We start from the raw sequence: 13,958 nt of genomic DNA on the forward strand, positions 1-13,958 counted from the left end.
GTGGACAGTGTTCTTCATAGCTGGTGTCACAGGTCCTGGGATTCTATTTGATTCAAATTGGATAACCAAGTTATTCCGTTTGTACACTTAGTACCAATCGCTAGCAGTCAGGCCTAACTCTAGAAGGTGGTAGAGAAATTGAACACACTTAATAATCTCAATATCTATGGGCCTGATTTAGAGGTTAGCAGAATTGAATGAAACCTCAGAAAAGCACGTTGAGAGCCATAACCTCCAAAATACATTTCTGACAGTTCCGCACGCGCATTGTGTCTCAGCGCGCACTTAGTGTCTCTGTAGTATCCTGTTAATTGATAATGGAAAGGTGGACACCCTAACCCTGCACTTAGTGTCTCTGTAGTATCCTGTGAATTAATAATGGGAAGGTGGACACCCTAATCTAGATGTAGCGTTGTGTGTACCGCAAAATTAGAGATCTCAGGTTATCCCATGTCAGGCAGGAGTAGAGTCCATCTTTTTTCTCCTTTACATTATGTTATTTGGAGCTTCCATAGAACAAGTAACAGAATATATAGAATTCAATAAGTCTACCTGACTATTCATGTCTGACATGGAACAACTTCAGAATGCTGTAGGATGTGCTTACTCATCTCAGTTTCATGAAAAGAGACTCTTGGGTGAGCCCTGTACAAGAGCAAATTGAGTGGGATGCACAGAGCTTTTAATTTCCCGGTTCCTTGACAGATTAGCTCAGCCCGTTCAGTTTTTTTCTTTTCATTCTGAGATTTGCAGTCAGTCCATGCATTACCAATATCGATCCAGGACCACCAGTTCCAGAATGTGAATAATAATCGACCAATCCAGTTAGGCAGAACTAGCTTTACGGTCATATATTTCTCTTGTTGCCAATATTTTTTGATTTCTTGGGCAGAGTTTGTCAAAAATAGTGCACATGCTGACTTTGATTATGCACCTCTTGAATCTGCCTCTGAGTGCTCTGCACCCACTTTCTGTTGCCTTAGGCAGCCCCTAAAATATTGGGTTCTGGGTGTAAACGTTTTTCCTTTTCCAGTAGTTCAGTATACTAAAACACTGCAGCGTTTCATTGCACTAAATAGCTGCCAGGTTTCCCAGGTCATGCAGGATGCGCTGGGCCAGGCCAGGTTTTTACGCTACTAGTTTACCCCATGTCTCCAAAGACGCAGTGCACAACTCCAGGGGTGAAGTTAATCAGCCTGATGATTTCTGGAATTTGCAATCCCTGTTCGCTTCAGCAGATCCAACTGCACTTACATATCTGCAAAAGAAAAGACCAGCAGTGCATTTCTTATGACATGGAGTCATCTGGTAACCCTTATTAGAACATTGGAATGTTGGGAGCTCCATTGAAGACAATGGAGTGCTCCATGCTTTTACGGGACGGTAAAGGCCCGCAAAGCAACATTCCATTGTTGTTTTCAAGGCCTCTCGGAGCCGAGGGAATTTAAACCCCTTGAACTCCGAGAGGCCTTCGGTTTTTTTGTTGGAATATTCTGCCCTCTAGTGGCAGAATGTTCTAATAGCCTTATAGCCCTTCGTAGAAGGGCTATACCGGCTATTAAAGTCCCTCTCCCTTGTTAAAGTCCCTCTCCTTCGGCTCGGGCCTTTAACACTGGTGGGGGACTTTAATAGCCGGTATAGCCCACTACGGCGGGCTATAAGGCTATATTAGAACATTAGAATGTTGGGGCTCCATTGAAGACAATGGAGTGCTCCATGCTTTTACGGGCCGGTAAAGGTCCCCAAAGCAACATTTCAATGTTGTTTTCAAAGGCCTCTCGGAACCCGAGGTAATTCAAACCCCTGGAACTCCGACAGGTCTTTGTTTTATTTGTTGGAACATTCTGCCCTGTAGGGGCAGAATGTTCTAATAGCCTTATAGCCCATCATAGCTGGGCTATACCGGCTATTAAAGTTCCACTCCCATGTTAAAGTCCCTCGCCTTCAGCTCGTGCCTTTAACGCTGGAGCGGGCCTTTAATAGCCGGTATAGCCCGCTACAAGGCATAAGTAAAGGACACCTTTTCATACCGTGTTCAGTGCGTTTCCAGGTTGGTGTTGCTTTATATCAATGTCGCTTGCAGAGCTCTCAAGTTTCCCAGGTCCTTGCATGTGTAATTCATCCATGCCAGTTTTTTTTTGTGACATGTAATCTTGAGTTTATAATGAGATTACAGGACAAAAAGTGGCAGCACGGAAAGCAAACACTTGGACTGTATAGGGCATCACTCACTGGCCTGGGAAACTCAAGAGCTTCGCATTTGCTCGGATATCACAATTTGTTAAACTATCAGCACATCTTGGCTTATAACGAGAGCAGGTTACATTCTGGAACTTGTAGTTTCTCTTTTAATGGCGTCTGTATAGGGTCGAAAATCTCAGCATGCAGAGTGCTGCTAAATTTAAAGCCAGAACTGGTTGGTTGAAGTTATCGTAAATGACATTAGGCTATGAAATAGTCTATTCGCTGATATTTAGTAAATATTTTGTACACCGAACCCCACCCCCTGAAGGTGATGGCGCAGTCAACAGAGTGCGCGCTTTGTTCGTCTGCTCTCCTCAGAGCCTCTGCTTTCCGTGTCCGCGTGCAGTTCACGCGCCAGGTTGTGGCAAGCCCTGACGGCACGTGGCGCGTGGTGCAGCTCTGTGGTACACCTCAGGGCTCTGGCTGCGCCGAAGGAGAGGGGAAGGGATGAATGAGCGGGAGGCGGGGAGGCGGAGGAGATAGAAAGGTAGGTGGAGACAGACGAGGCGGGGGCGGAGGAGAGCCGCGACAACGTTTTCTCAGGGACAAAAACTTCGCTGACTGTTTAAGGATACGGCGCCCCCCCTTACCAGCTTCAGTTCCTGGCAGGAGGGCATTGGGTTCAGGAGGGACACGACCCGGGGCTGCAAAAAAGCACGCGAGGGGGCCGGTCGAACTTCCAGCTCCTCAGTGGGGTCAGTAGAATTAATCTGCATGTGACACAAGAGCACACTGTCCAAACTCCCAGCTCCTCGAGAACCTGGATCAGAGACGCCCAGCTCCTCCCAGGAGACAGCTGGATTGATCTGCGCATCGTACCCGAACAGACTGCAGACGCTCAGCACCTCGGTGGGGACGCAGACTTTATTCTGCACATTGTGGAAGAGAACAGAGAGCCAGATACGCAGCTCTTGAAAGGACCCTGGACTGCATGTGGTACACAAGGACCCTGCCCAGACACCCAGCGCCTCGAAGGGAAGAAAGGCTTCTGCACAAGGTCAGGAGGATAGAGGGCTTGGCCCCCAGCGTATCAAAGGGGGGCATATCACCTGAGTGCCATACTTTAGAGTCCCGAGGCACTAGATCACAACATTGCATCTGCAGACCTTCTAATGGGACATGATCCTAGACATTTGCAAACAAGGCAGGGCGGCAGGCAGCTTTCAACTCCTAAGCAGTACCTCAATCCCAAACTGTAGCTCTTCCGAGTAGCCTGGGTCCCAGGCCCCCAGATCCCTCTAACAGCCATTCAGAAACCAGCCATGTAATTGATGTTGTGAAAGCAGGTGCCACATCTCCAGAAATGCACGCCTTTGATTCATTAGCTCAGTTTCCAGACTGAGGGTCTTTCCTTCATTTGTAAACAAGAGTTGGCCTACATTTAGGATTGTTATTGTATGTGGACACGGAGCGTGGTGCACGGGTATGAAGCTATGGACTTAGATGGGCATCTTTGGCTAGAAGTACTCTTGTGCCTGAGGGTGGCCTGAATGCAGGCAGTAAGTTCCACCGTCTGGCAGGAAGCGAGTCCAGAAATGGCCTGCTGATGGGCTTGGTGGACTGGGATTGATTTGGTTCTCCACCAGACTGGGTCTCTGAGCACATCAGATTCCTGAATTGCAACCTGTGAATTCAACAACGTCTGCTGACACATTTTTGAAGGACTTGTCCATCTAACAAGCGATTAATTCACAGTGGACCTTCAATACGTGCATTTTTCCAACTTGGCTATTCTTGGTGCATGTTTTTTGCTCTGCTGGAAAATTGACCAAGTTTTTGCGGAATATCTGATATTCACTGGCTCAGCTGAAGATGTGCATGCTCCTGCTCTGCGCCTCTCTGCTGGAACTGGTGGCGGGGCTGCTGGCCCATTCTACCTGCCAGCCGTTTGACCTGGACTCCTACAAGGCGAAGCGCATTAAGGCAGTGAGGGGTCAGATTCTGAGCAAGCTGCGCTTCCCAGGCCCTCCCGAGCAGGAGGCCCCACAGACGGTACCTCCGGAGGTGATGCTCCTGTACAACAGCACCAAGGAGCTGCTGAAGGAGCGGGCCAAGGAGCTGGCTTGGCTCTGTGACCGGGGGAGCAGTGAAGAGGACTACTTCGCCAAGGAGGTGCAGAAGGTGGACATGGTGCCGCAGAACTACGGAAACAGTGAGGATGGGGTGTGGAAATTGGTCGGTGTGAAAGGGTGATGTCAAATCAGGAAGGAGATAAAGGGAAAAGGCAGTCACAGAAGAGGCATTTAGGGGATGGTAGACTGTGTATTGTATTGTAATTGCATTTATATAGTGCTTACTACCCCTGATGAGGCGTCAAAGTGCTGTTTCAGAGAGTAGCAGGCTACTCTGGAACCCATACAGTGTTAGTGGTGAATTATTATTGTGAAATATGAAAGTAATTTGAGTAGTGGATATGTTAGTAGTTATTTGGATTGAGAAGGATAGCAAAGAGGTAAAAAGGTTTGCATTTATAGAGCGCTTGCTACCCCTGATGAGGTGTTGAAGTGCTTTTTTGGCGAGTAGGAGGAGGCTTTGGATGAGTAAAAGGGAGGTGGAAGGGGATGAGTAAAAGGGAGGAGGAGTGGGGAAGAGTCAGAGGGAGGGTTTAGAAAGGCTTGTTTTGGGGGATCGTAATAATAAAAAGAGCGATGATTGTGTGGAAATCACTAGGCGGCTAACACCGAGGGGATATTAGGGGAAGTGGCTATAGGAAGACATGCCTGGGTGTCTCACACTTTTTGATGCTAAAGGGCGAGTCAGTTTGTCTTCCTCACTGGGTGCACCTCTTTTTTCCCCTAGATGCATTTGGGTGTTTCTCTTCCCTCTTTATCTTTAAAGTTTACATTTGTTTTTCTTTTGCATTTTTAAAACATAAACTTTATAATGCATAGCCCCAATTATGTTTCTTCCACAAAATGCACAGTTTGATCCCAATATCACATTCAATCATATTACAGCAAACAGCATTATGATTAAGAAACATCCTATCTAACCAGGGATTATCTCTTTCTAAATGCCATTGGGTGATTCTCATCCTCTCTTTAGGTCTGACCTTGGCTACCTCACAAAGTTATTGTTTTTCAAAAATGAATGCATACCACATACATAATACACATACGTTGAGGGTTTTTTGGTTTGCTGACTTCATTGAGTGGTCTGTTGAATTGTCATTCATATTTTGCTCCCACCCACCTGAGCATAAAGCATGGCCCCTTTACCCATTGGCTTTCTTTACTATGACGACTGCACAAAGCCTGTGCACATGGTTGACATCCACCTAAAAATAATGTATTTCTCTTCAATGACAAATCTGGTCGAAGTAACATTTTATTAATTAATTTTTTTATATTACCTTTAAATAGCAGGTATTTAGTTTTCCTGCACTTATGGTGTCCACCTACATGATTTATTTCCTGGCTCCTTTTTAGGTCTCACCTAGGTACATGGCAGCTACATTTAAGTGGCTACAAGTTTTGTATGTCACTTTATTGTTCTGACATAAGCTTGCAGTAAAAAAATTAAAACAATAACCATTACTCCAGCTTGCTATGGCCAGACATATTGGCTTTGTCAATATGTTTTTTCATGATGTTATTAAGCATTGTTTCTCTCACTTCTTATTCTTAGGCACACTTGACATAGCACCACGAATCAGCCCCAAAGGGGCATCTCGGCACTAGAGCACAGTCCAGGTAGAAGAAAGGGAAAAGGAAGAAAAGAGAAGTAGCATTTAAAAAGCCTTGTTTTGAGGAGTTTTCTTAAGCGGGCAAAGTCAGGACAAGCACGGATGTGGAAGACTAATCTGTTCCAATGGTCCAAGGTAGGAAAAAGATCGGCTGCCATATTTGCCTACACGAATACAGCGAAAACCGAGCAGAAGCTGGTCTTTGGATTTCAAGTTTCTAGTAGGGAGATAGGAGTGAAGTTTATTTTGAAAATACATAAGGCCCTCACCTTTTAAGGATATGTGTACCAGACACAAGAGCTTGAAGATGGCACACTTCCTGATTTGTAGTGAATTGAAAGATTGTAGGGCGGGCTCTGAGGGTGTTCTGAATGACCTGAAGCTTAGATAGAAATGATTTATTTGCTTCCACTAAGAGAGCATTTCTATAGTCAAGAGAACTGAACACAAAAGCCTGGATGAAAGTTCTTCTTGAGTGGGGGGTAGCCACTGGAAAGCTTTCCTAAGTGTGCACCTTATTTGAAAGCAGGTGCCACAAATGGACCCTGCATGGTTTCTTATTGTGAGGTTATCATCGATTAAAATGCGATGATTTATTTCTGCCTTTTAAGAATGTGGAGTGGTGCTCAGTTCTGACAGCCACCAGTCGTCCGACCAATATGTGCAGGTCTTGCCGAACAGCTGAATCTCAGTTTTGCAGGCAATTCTGAGCAATCCATGATGCGACTCTCTTCATACATCCTCTGAATTAGAATTTTGAAGATTCAGGATTGGGACCCATAGAGATAATCAATTGTGTGTCATCTGCATACCAGCTGACATCTAAACAGTAAGATATTACCACTTGAGCTAGTGAGACAACATATATATCTTAAAGAGCGTGGGGCTCACTGAGGAGCCCTGTGGTACTCCTTTGTCTAATGACATAACACAAGATTTAAAAGGCACTAAGATTATAGTTTGAGTGTAGTTGTTAAAGAAATTTTGAAGCCATCCTATCACTTTACCACTGACACCAAACTCAGAAAGTCTTCGGACCATGGTGGAGTGTGAGATGGTGTCAGAGGCTGCGGATAGGTCGAGTAGCAAAAGCATTGCTGGGTAACCATCATCCAGGGAGAGTCGGCTGGTGTCCAGCGCTGCCATCAACGCGGTTTCTGTACTGTGTGAGGCTCTGAAGCCTGATTGAAAAGGGGTTAAAATGGCATTTGTTTCCTAGTAATGAGAGAGTTGTTGATTGACTAAGCTCTCTATATTTTTGCCTAAATAAGGGCAAAGCGATATGGGTCTATAGTTTGAAGGTAACATGAGGTCTGATTTTTTTTTTTTTGGATGGGCATAACTATTGCAGTTTTCCAAGCTAAAGGTAAGGTCGCAGTGTTCAAAGAAAAGTTAAACAATGCAGCAATGGCCGGAAGTAGCTTGGCGGCCAGTGCCACCAAAACATGGGGAGGGAAAAGGTCAGAGGGAGAACCTGATTTGATTTTTCCCATTGTTTCCAGAGCCTGTTCCCAAAGTTATGGGTACAAAGTGCATCAGGGAGATGGAAGAGTTGATAAATAATAGAGTGGTGGATATGGTTTCAGTTAGTGGGGGGCATTGGGAAAGTTTCTTATAGATGTTTGTGATTTTCTCTTCAAAATGGTCTGCCAGAGCATCGCATAGTTCCCGGGAGGACTGGATGGTAGATGTACAGGCAGTGGGCCTCATGAATTCATTTACAACTTTGAATAGTTCTTCAGCTGAATCCCCCACACTAGCAATGCTGTTTTTATAAAATGGGACTTTTGAGCTCGGCACCAGCAGTTCTAACAAGCAATTGCAATGCAATAGGTCTTGCATTTTCAAGAGTTTGAGCTTTTGGCATTGTAAATGATAATGCCTTTTTTAATATGTTTTGAAAAGTTGCAAGCAGTGCATAAACACACACTTTGTACTTATAGTCCTTGCTTACGAGAAGCAAGGCTGACAGTCAAAAAGGGCAACTTTGCTTCTCATAAACAACGACTACAAGTACAAAGTGCGTGTTTACGCACCACGTGCAGGTTTTGAAAACACAAATAAAAGGCATTGTCATTTACAATGGCAATAGTTCACACTTTCGCAAATTCAAGACCTTATTGCATTGAAAATGCTTGTTTAATACTATGGAACCTGCCTTTATGTGACTATAGGGCATGCATTAGGGTGACTAATATGCATTAAAAAGAAAGGATAGGTTTAGGGCTGGCAAAAAGTTTATTTTGCCAGGTTGAAATGGCAGTTTAAAACTGCAATAAAGGCTGCAGCAGCAGGCCTCAGTGATAGCTACTTTAGTGGGTGGTACAATGAGTACTGCAGGGCATGGGTAAAGGTAGTACCATTTTTCTAGGGACGTACAAGTAATTAAATTTGCTAATTCAGTGTAAGGCAATGTTACCATGTTTGAAGGAGAGAGCATAAGTACTTTAGTAGTGGTTAGCATTGGTAAAGAGTGCACAGTCCTAAAGCCAACAAAAACAAATTCACCAAAACAGACGGTATGAAGGCAAAACATTTTGGGAAATACCAGACCACGGATGTCAGATCTAATTGCCTGCCCTCTTAATGTTTCACTGTGCACCATGTGATCCATTATAGGAATAAGGACAGTTTCAACATACTGCTTTTAAAGCTTTCCAGACAGGTGTACTGTTTAAAATTTGAACAACTATTTGTGTTTCTTGATTTCTGCATATAATAGATATCCACATTTGCCCAGTTTCCTGCCACTTGTCCATTCCAAGATTGATGGCAGGTAATTTTAATGACTACACTAAAAGGGATTTTGTAAGTTTCTTTCTTGAATGTTTGAACTAACTCCTACCCTGCAGTAACTCATTAGGAACTGAAGACGAATGCAAGCACTGGTTTATTTTAACTAATTGCACAGCTTTATTATGACTCATCAATAACAACACTGAAAGAGTCTTGAGTTATGCAGCCATGAACATGAGAAAACAGAAAACTGTAAGATGGAGGTCAGGGTTTATATGGTTTGTTCTGCTTTATCTATCCTTAGTGTGACCTTTTCCACCAGTGCCATTTGCATGCGCGGAGTTAAATTATAAGATCTAAGTAACAAATAGGGAGAAGCAAATAATTTTTCAGGCTTACCGTTGAATTAGAACTTGGATATATCGTGACTGTTTTATTACAAGGAGCACAAAAATCTCTAAAGTGCAGCCAAGGGGTCACAGACCGCAAGTTTAAATCAACGGGAAAGACATTTTACACACAACAGAGGGAGTGGGAGATTAAGCTGAGGTATGCAGCTGGTGTTTTTAAGGAAGTATGCACCTTTCAAAATATTTCATGCTGTGGTGGGCATGGTTAATCTCGACCAGCACACAAGGAGGGAAATACAATCCTTTGAACGCCAATGCCAGTCTCTGGCGATGCTGAGAAGAACCTACAAAGCGTTTTCATGTTGCAAATCACATATTTCTATTTACCCGTTATGTATGCTACAAGACAGCTCTCAACGTTACCCTATTTGTAAATCCAGAATTCCTTCAGCGCGTAGTTGAAGCTGTTATTCAAAATAGAGCAGGACACCAAAGCGATGCAGCATGTGTCGGGGCCTCTCAGCGAACAGGGAAATGCTGCGTTTATGTGGAAGGGTGTATCAACGGGCTAAAATACATAGAAAAAAACAAAACACTGCTGCAGGGGCTGTGTGCGCTCGGATGATGGGTGGAGGGCTTATAATGAAGCAGAAGGGGAATCAAATCGGCCAGTGATGGGCCAAAAGCATGAACATACTGGCATCATGGTGCAAGGCATTCATACGGGAGAAACAAAGGCAAGCTCTCTGACTTTGTTTGTCAATCCTGAATTCCCTGAGCATGTAGCGGAAGTTATTAGAGCAATCAAAAAGACCTCTATCAGGACCTATATTGCTTTTAACAGAGACTTATACAAGTTCTCTCCTGCCAACCATAATAGGATAATTAAGAGTACATACAATATAGAGTATTATTTAATAGTCATTTTTTATTTTTTCACTTTTTTCAATTTAATAAATTCTACTTAGGAGGTAGCATCCAATATTTTATAAACAATAAACATACATATTCATTGGATTATCTAAGAAACAAAAAAGAACCTATTTTTGAATGTAAATACCCCCGTCACTAATGTAGCACAAAAAGTTCTCTCATCATACTCTCAACCATACATCAGTCATACTCATAATGTTAAAATAGCAAAAAACATTCAGAGGCTTAGCACGGTCCCACAAGGTTGTGAAAGGAGAGAGACAGCAGCTAGAACAGTTGTTTTCTGATGGTGCTGGATCTCTTGGGAGCTCTCCTCTAGATGGGTAGGATAGGCCTACGCGCGTTTCGGTGGAAAGCCACCTTCTTCAGGGCCACCAACAGGAGGGGCAAAAGCCCTAAAATAGGAAGGGGTTATCTGTAGAAAATTAAATATAACAATTTAGAATAAGGCAGGAAACACTTTGAACAATAAATTGGACTTCATAAATCCAGAGTGAATCCACAGTCACTTTATCAAGAATCACCTCAAACGTACTGCAAACCCAACGTGTTTAAACTAAATAGACAAATGTTAGGAAGGTGATAAAAGAGAAAAAAATAAAAATGTTTTAAAAAGTATAGAGCCTTCACCTATAGGTTAGCAAAGACTAGGCCATAAAGGACAAAGGAATATAATGAAGAAATGTTCTTAAAAAGCTACCTGAAGTGCAATCAACAGAGTAAATCGACTAAAGAGCTAGTCACATTGGTAATGTCAGGAGCAGTCTTGTCTGTCTAGTTGACCAAAGGTCAATCTGCGCCTGAGCAAAAAAGCAACGATTACTTGAAATGCATTGAAATGCAAAAAGTAATAGGGTTTATTGTTGCCAACTACATGTAAGACATAAAGGAATGCTTACCCTATTATGTTTAGGGGAGTAGTAAGTTATATTGGTCCATCTGCGTGTAACGAACTCTCCAATAAAGTATTGAATTCCACGAAGTAAACTGTTTAGCTACGGCCAGAGCAGTCAAATCTCGCTACTGCTGGGCAGCTGTAACACAGAAAGGCCTATGCTCAGTGCATTGCTATTATATTCGAACACTCTGTAAGGTGGTAATTCTAACAATTTAGAATTCTGTTGGAACTACCTTAAAGGGGATGACAGCACTAGATTGAAATATGCAGATTTTGAGATGCACCTAACAGCCATTCTGTCAAATGTGCCGTCATTTATACAACGCCTCGCAGAAACTAAGCACGGCCTATACGGAATCTACAAAGAGATTCTCATAATTAATTGGTAGAATAATGAGTTAACCGTCAAAGATACGGGGAACAAAATGTAAAGAGGCTTTATTCTATCGTATACACCGAGTAATCCCTACTGTATTTGCGAGCATACTAGGCTGAACTTCAAAGATGTATTGCAAAATGCACAAATACACCAAAAGACTAAGGGCCATATGTAGGTAGCATCACATTTACCGATTCATAAATACCGAATTTTACCGATTCGGTATTTATGAATCGGTAAATGTGATGTAGGTAATAATTCGGTAAATTTTACCGAATCGGAAAAATTCGGTAATTATGAATCGGTATTTACCGATTCGGTAATGAGGCATACCTTCCCATTGATTCCTATGGGCCTGGAGGCCCATAGGAATCAATGGGAAGCCAGTCACCATTACTGATTCGGTAAATACCGACTCGGTAATGGGGGTAGCATATTCAATGGTGGCAGGGTGTCACATTGACACCCTATTGCACCCCTGAATCTTGCATGTGTGCACATGTGGCGCACATACATGCCCTAAGGGCATGTATGTCTGCCACATGGCACTCTTAACTCTGCAAAATATTACTTTTTGCAAGGTATTCGTTATTTATCACCAACCTGTATTTGGTGGTAAATAACGAATTCTTAATAATTATTTTCACTCTTTAGAGTGCCCCCTACATAGCATTTCTGGATTCGGTATTTACCGAATCGGTATTTTACCGATTTCTTAATTTCCGATTCGGTAAATACCGAATCCAGAAATCAGCCCCCTACATCGCAAATGCCTAAATACCGGTCGGTAACGGGATATTTACCGAATTTCGGCCGTTACCGACCGGTATTTGGCTTCCTACATGAGGCCCTAAGTGTTGTTTGCAAATCATAAGAATATAAATACACCCGTCGCTCATATATTAGCTATTACAAAACAGTCACAAACTCGCAAAGAACGCAGAGCTTATCTGTAGATCGCAAGATGCAAAACACATCGCTGAAATGAGATTCCTCCCTTCTCCAACAATTGCTACGAGGCTTACCTGGTTACTGCAGTATGTCGGTCTAAATCACACATCACCATAGGGAAGTTCGTCGAGACTAATTGGGCTGCAGCGGTTTTTAAATATAACTCTATGTGTTGATTGGCCAAAGTAGGATCACGAGGTATCCCACGGGGTCACATGAAATAAACTTGTGATCCGTTGGGAGATACATGGAAGTACCGGCGCCATATTGTAATGTAAGGCTGTCCCAGGGAATCAAATAGTCTGCGCAGTCCAACAAGCCCAAATCTCTAACACTGGTGGGGAGACTGACTACACGGATCGTGAGCACATAGTAGTGATGAAAGATCTAGAAGAAGGCTGCTTAGAGATGTCAAACACAATTTATTTTTTATAACTGTGCATAGTGGCAATATTGTTTTTTGTTGGAGTAGAGATACTAATAACAAATACATAGGTGAATAACACCCATAACAGCCAAAATATTATGGCGTGAGCGCAAGAAATGCGATCACGAAGTTACAGCTAAAGTATAGTAGCATAGACAGTTGAAGAGAGATAGGGAGTGCACTCGCAGAAAGCGCGTGACAGATCCATTCGAAATGACTATCAACCCATAAGCACGACAACCATAATGAAGGGTATAGCCGAGGCCAACAACCTCAAAGGACGAGTGAGGATTTGATCAGAGGAAGTCAAATTAGAAGTATTAAGAACACAGGATGGTAGAATGTTCCTTATTATACGCTCATATGATGGCTAACTGCGCTACAGGTGCATTTGAAGAAAACACAAAGTGTTACTTCTGAAGATTATATATCCAAGAGGTAGGTCGAGTATATGGTGAAGGAACTATGTGACCAACCACATAATTTCTTCGTTCAAACCTCTACGAACTGTATCAAAATAGAAAATCCAGAAGGATTCTCTATCTTGTCTTACCTTATCTGTATCCCGTCCAGCTTTCGGAATGATTTTCTCCAATATCACCCACTGCAGTTCCTTCTCGTTATGTTGGAAGTCCAAAAAATGACTTACCATTGGTGCTTGTCTTTTACCAGTTCTGATCGCAGATTTGTGTTCGGACAATCTAGTAATCTAACAATCTAATCTAACAATCTAATAATCGGAAGTTATTATTCAAAATAGAGCAGGATACCAAAGCGATGCAGCATGCAGCGACCGCTCTGCAAACAGTGAAATGCTGTGTTTGTGTGGAAGGGCGCATCGACGGGCTAAAATAAACAAGTGAATTAAGTATTAAACCGCTAACCTTAGTGTTGCTCAGGGGAGTACTGCGCAGAAGGCATATCCAGGGCATGCCAACGTAAGCGTCTGGAATGAATTAAAATAATTCACGGAAAGAGCAGAGGGGACGGGCCGAGAGATTTTAATAAGTTTGCTTTCGCTATAGAGGGGGGGGGGCTATGAGGAAGCTGCAAGTTATCTCTAAATCTGTGGGAAAGAAATGCGTGCCTAACGGGAGAGCAGTGAAGGAGGGGTGGCAGCTGCTCATGCACTGCAATCCTGGGGCGGAATATTGCCCCACACACAGAAAGCACAAGTGTTGATTACGGGGGAAAGCAGCGGTGCCGGCAGTGCTGCTTACAGTGTGCGTGTGTGCACGCAATGTGCTGGGAATACTGAAGCACAAAATGCGCTGAAAACATCCCTGGAATGTGAAGCATGTGTGGCGCTTAGGCAGGGAAACACATGATTTAGGAAAGTAGTCCTCGCACTAAGA

General features: G+C 43.2%; 1 protein-coding gene across 1 annotated transcript in view; it reads left to right on the forward strand.

Annotated features, from left to right (window-relative positions):
• Positions 1-2,737: 2,737 nt before the first annotated feature.
• LOC146798682 (transforming growth factor beta-2 proprotein-like) overlaps positions 2,738-13,958 on the forward strand; it is a 111,721-nt gene continuing 100,500 nt past the window's right edge. Inside the window, exon 1 of the mRNA XM_085625981.1 lies at positions 2,738-4,396. Within this exon, the coding sequence (XP_085482107.1) occupies positions 4,057-4,396 (340 nt within the window). The 5' untranslated portion in view covers positions 2,738-4,056. The remainder of the gene's footprint in view (positions 4,397-13,958) is intronic.

The sequence above is a fragment of the Triturus cristatus genome, chromosome 9, assembly GCF_964204655.1.
Source record: "Triturus cristatus chromosome 9, aTriCri1.1, whole genome shotgun sequence".
NCBI classification, from domain to species: Eukaryota; Metazoa; Chordata; class Amphibia; order Caudata; family Salamandridae; genus Triturus; species Triturus cristatus.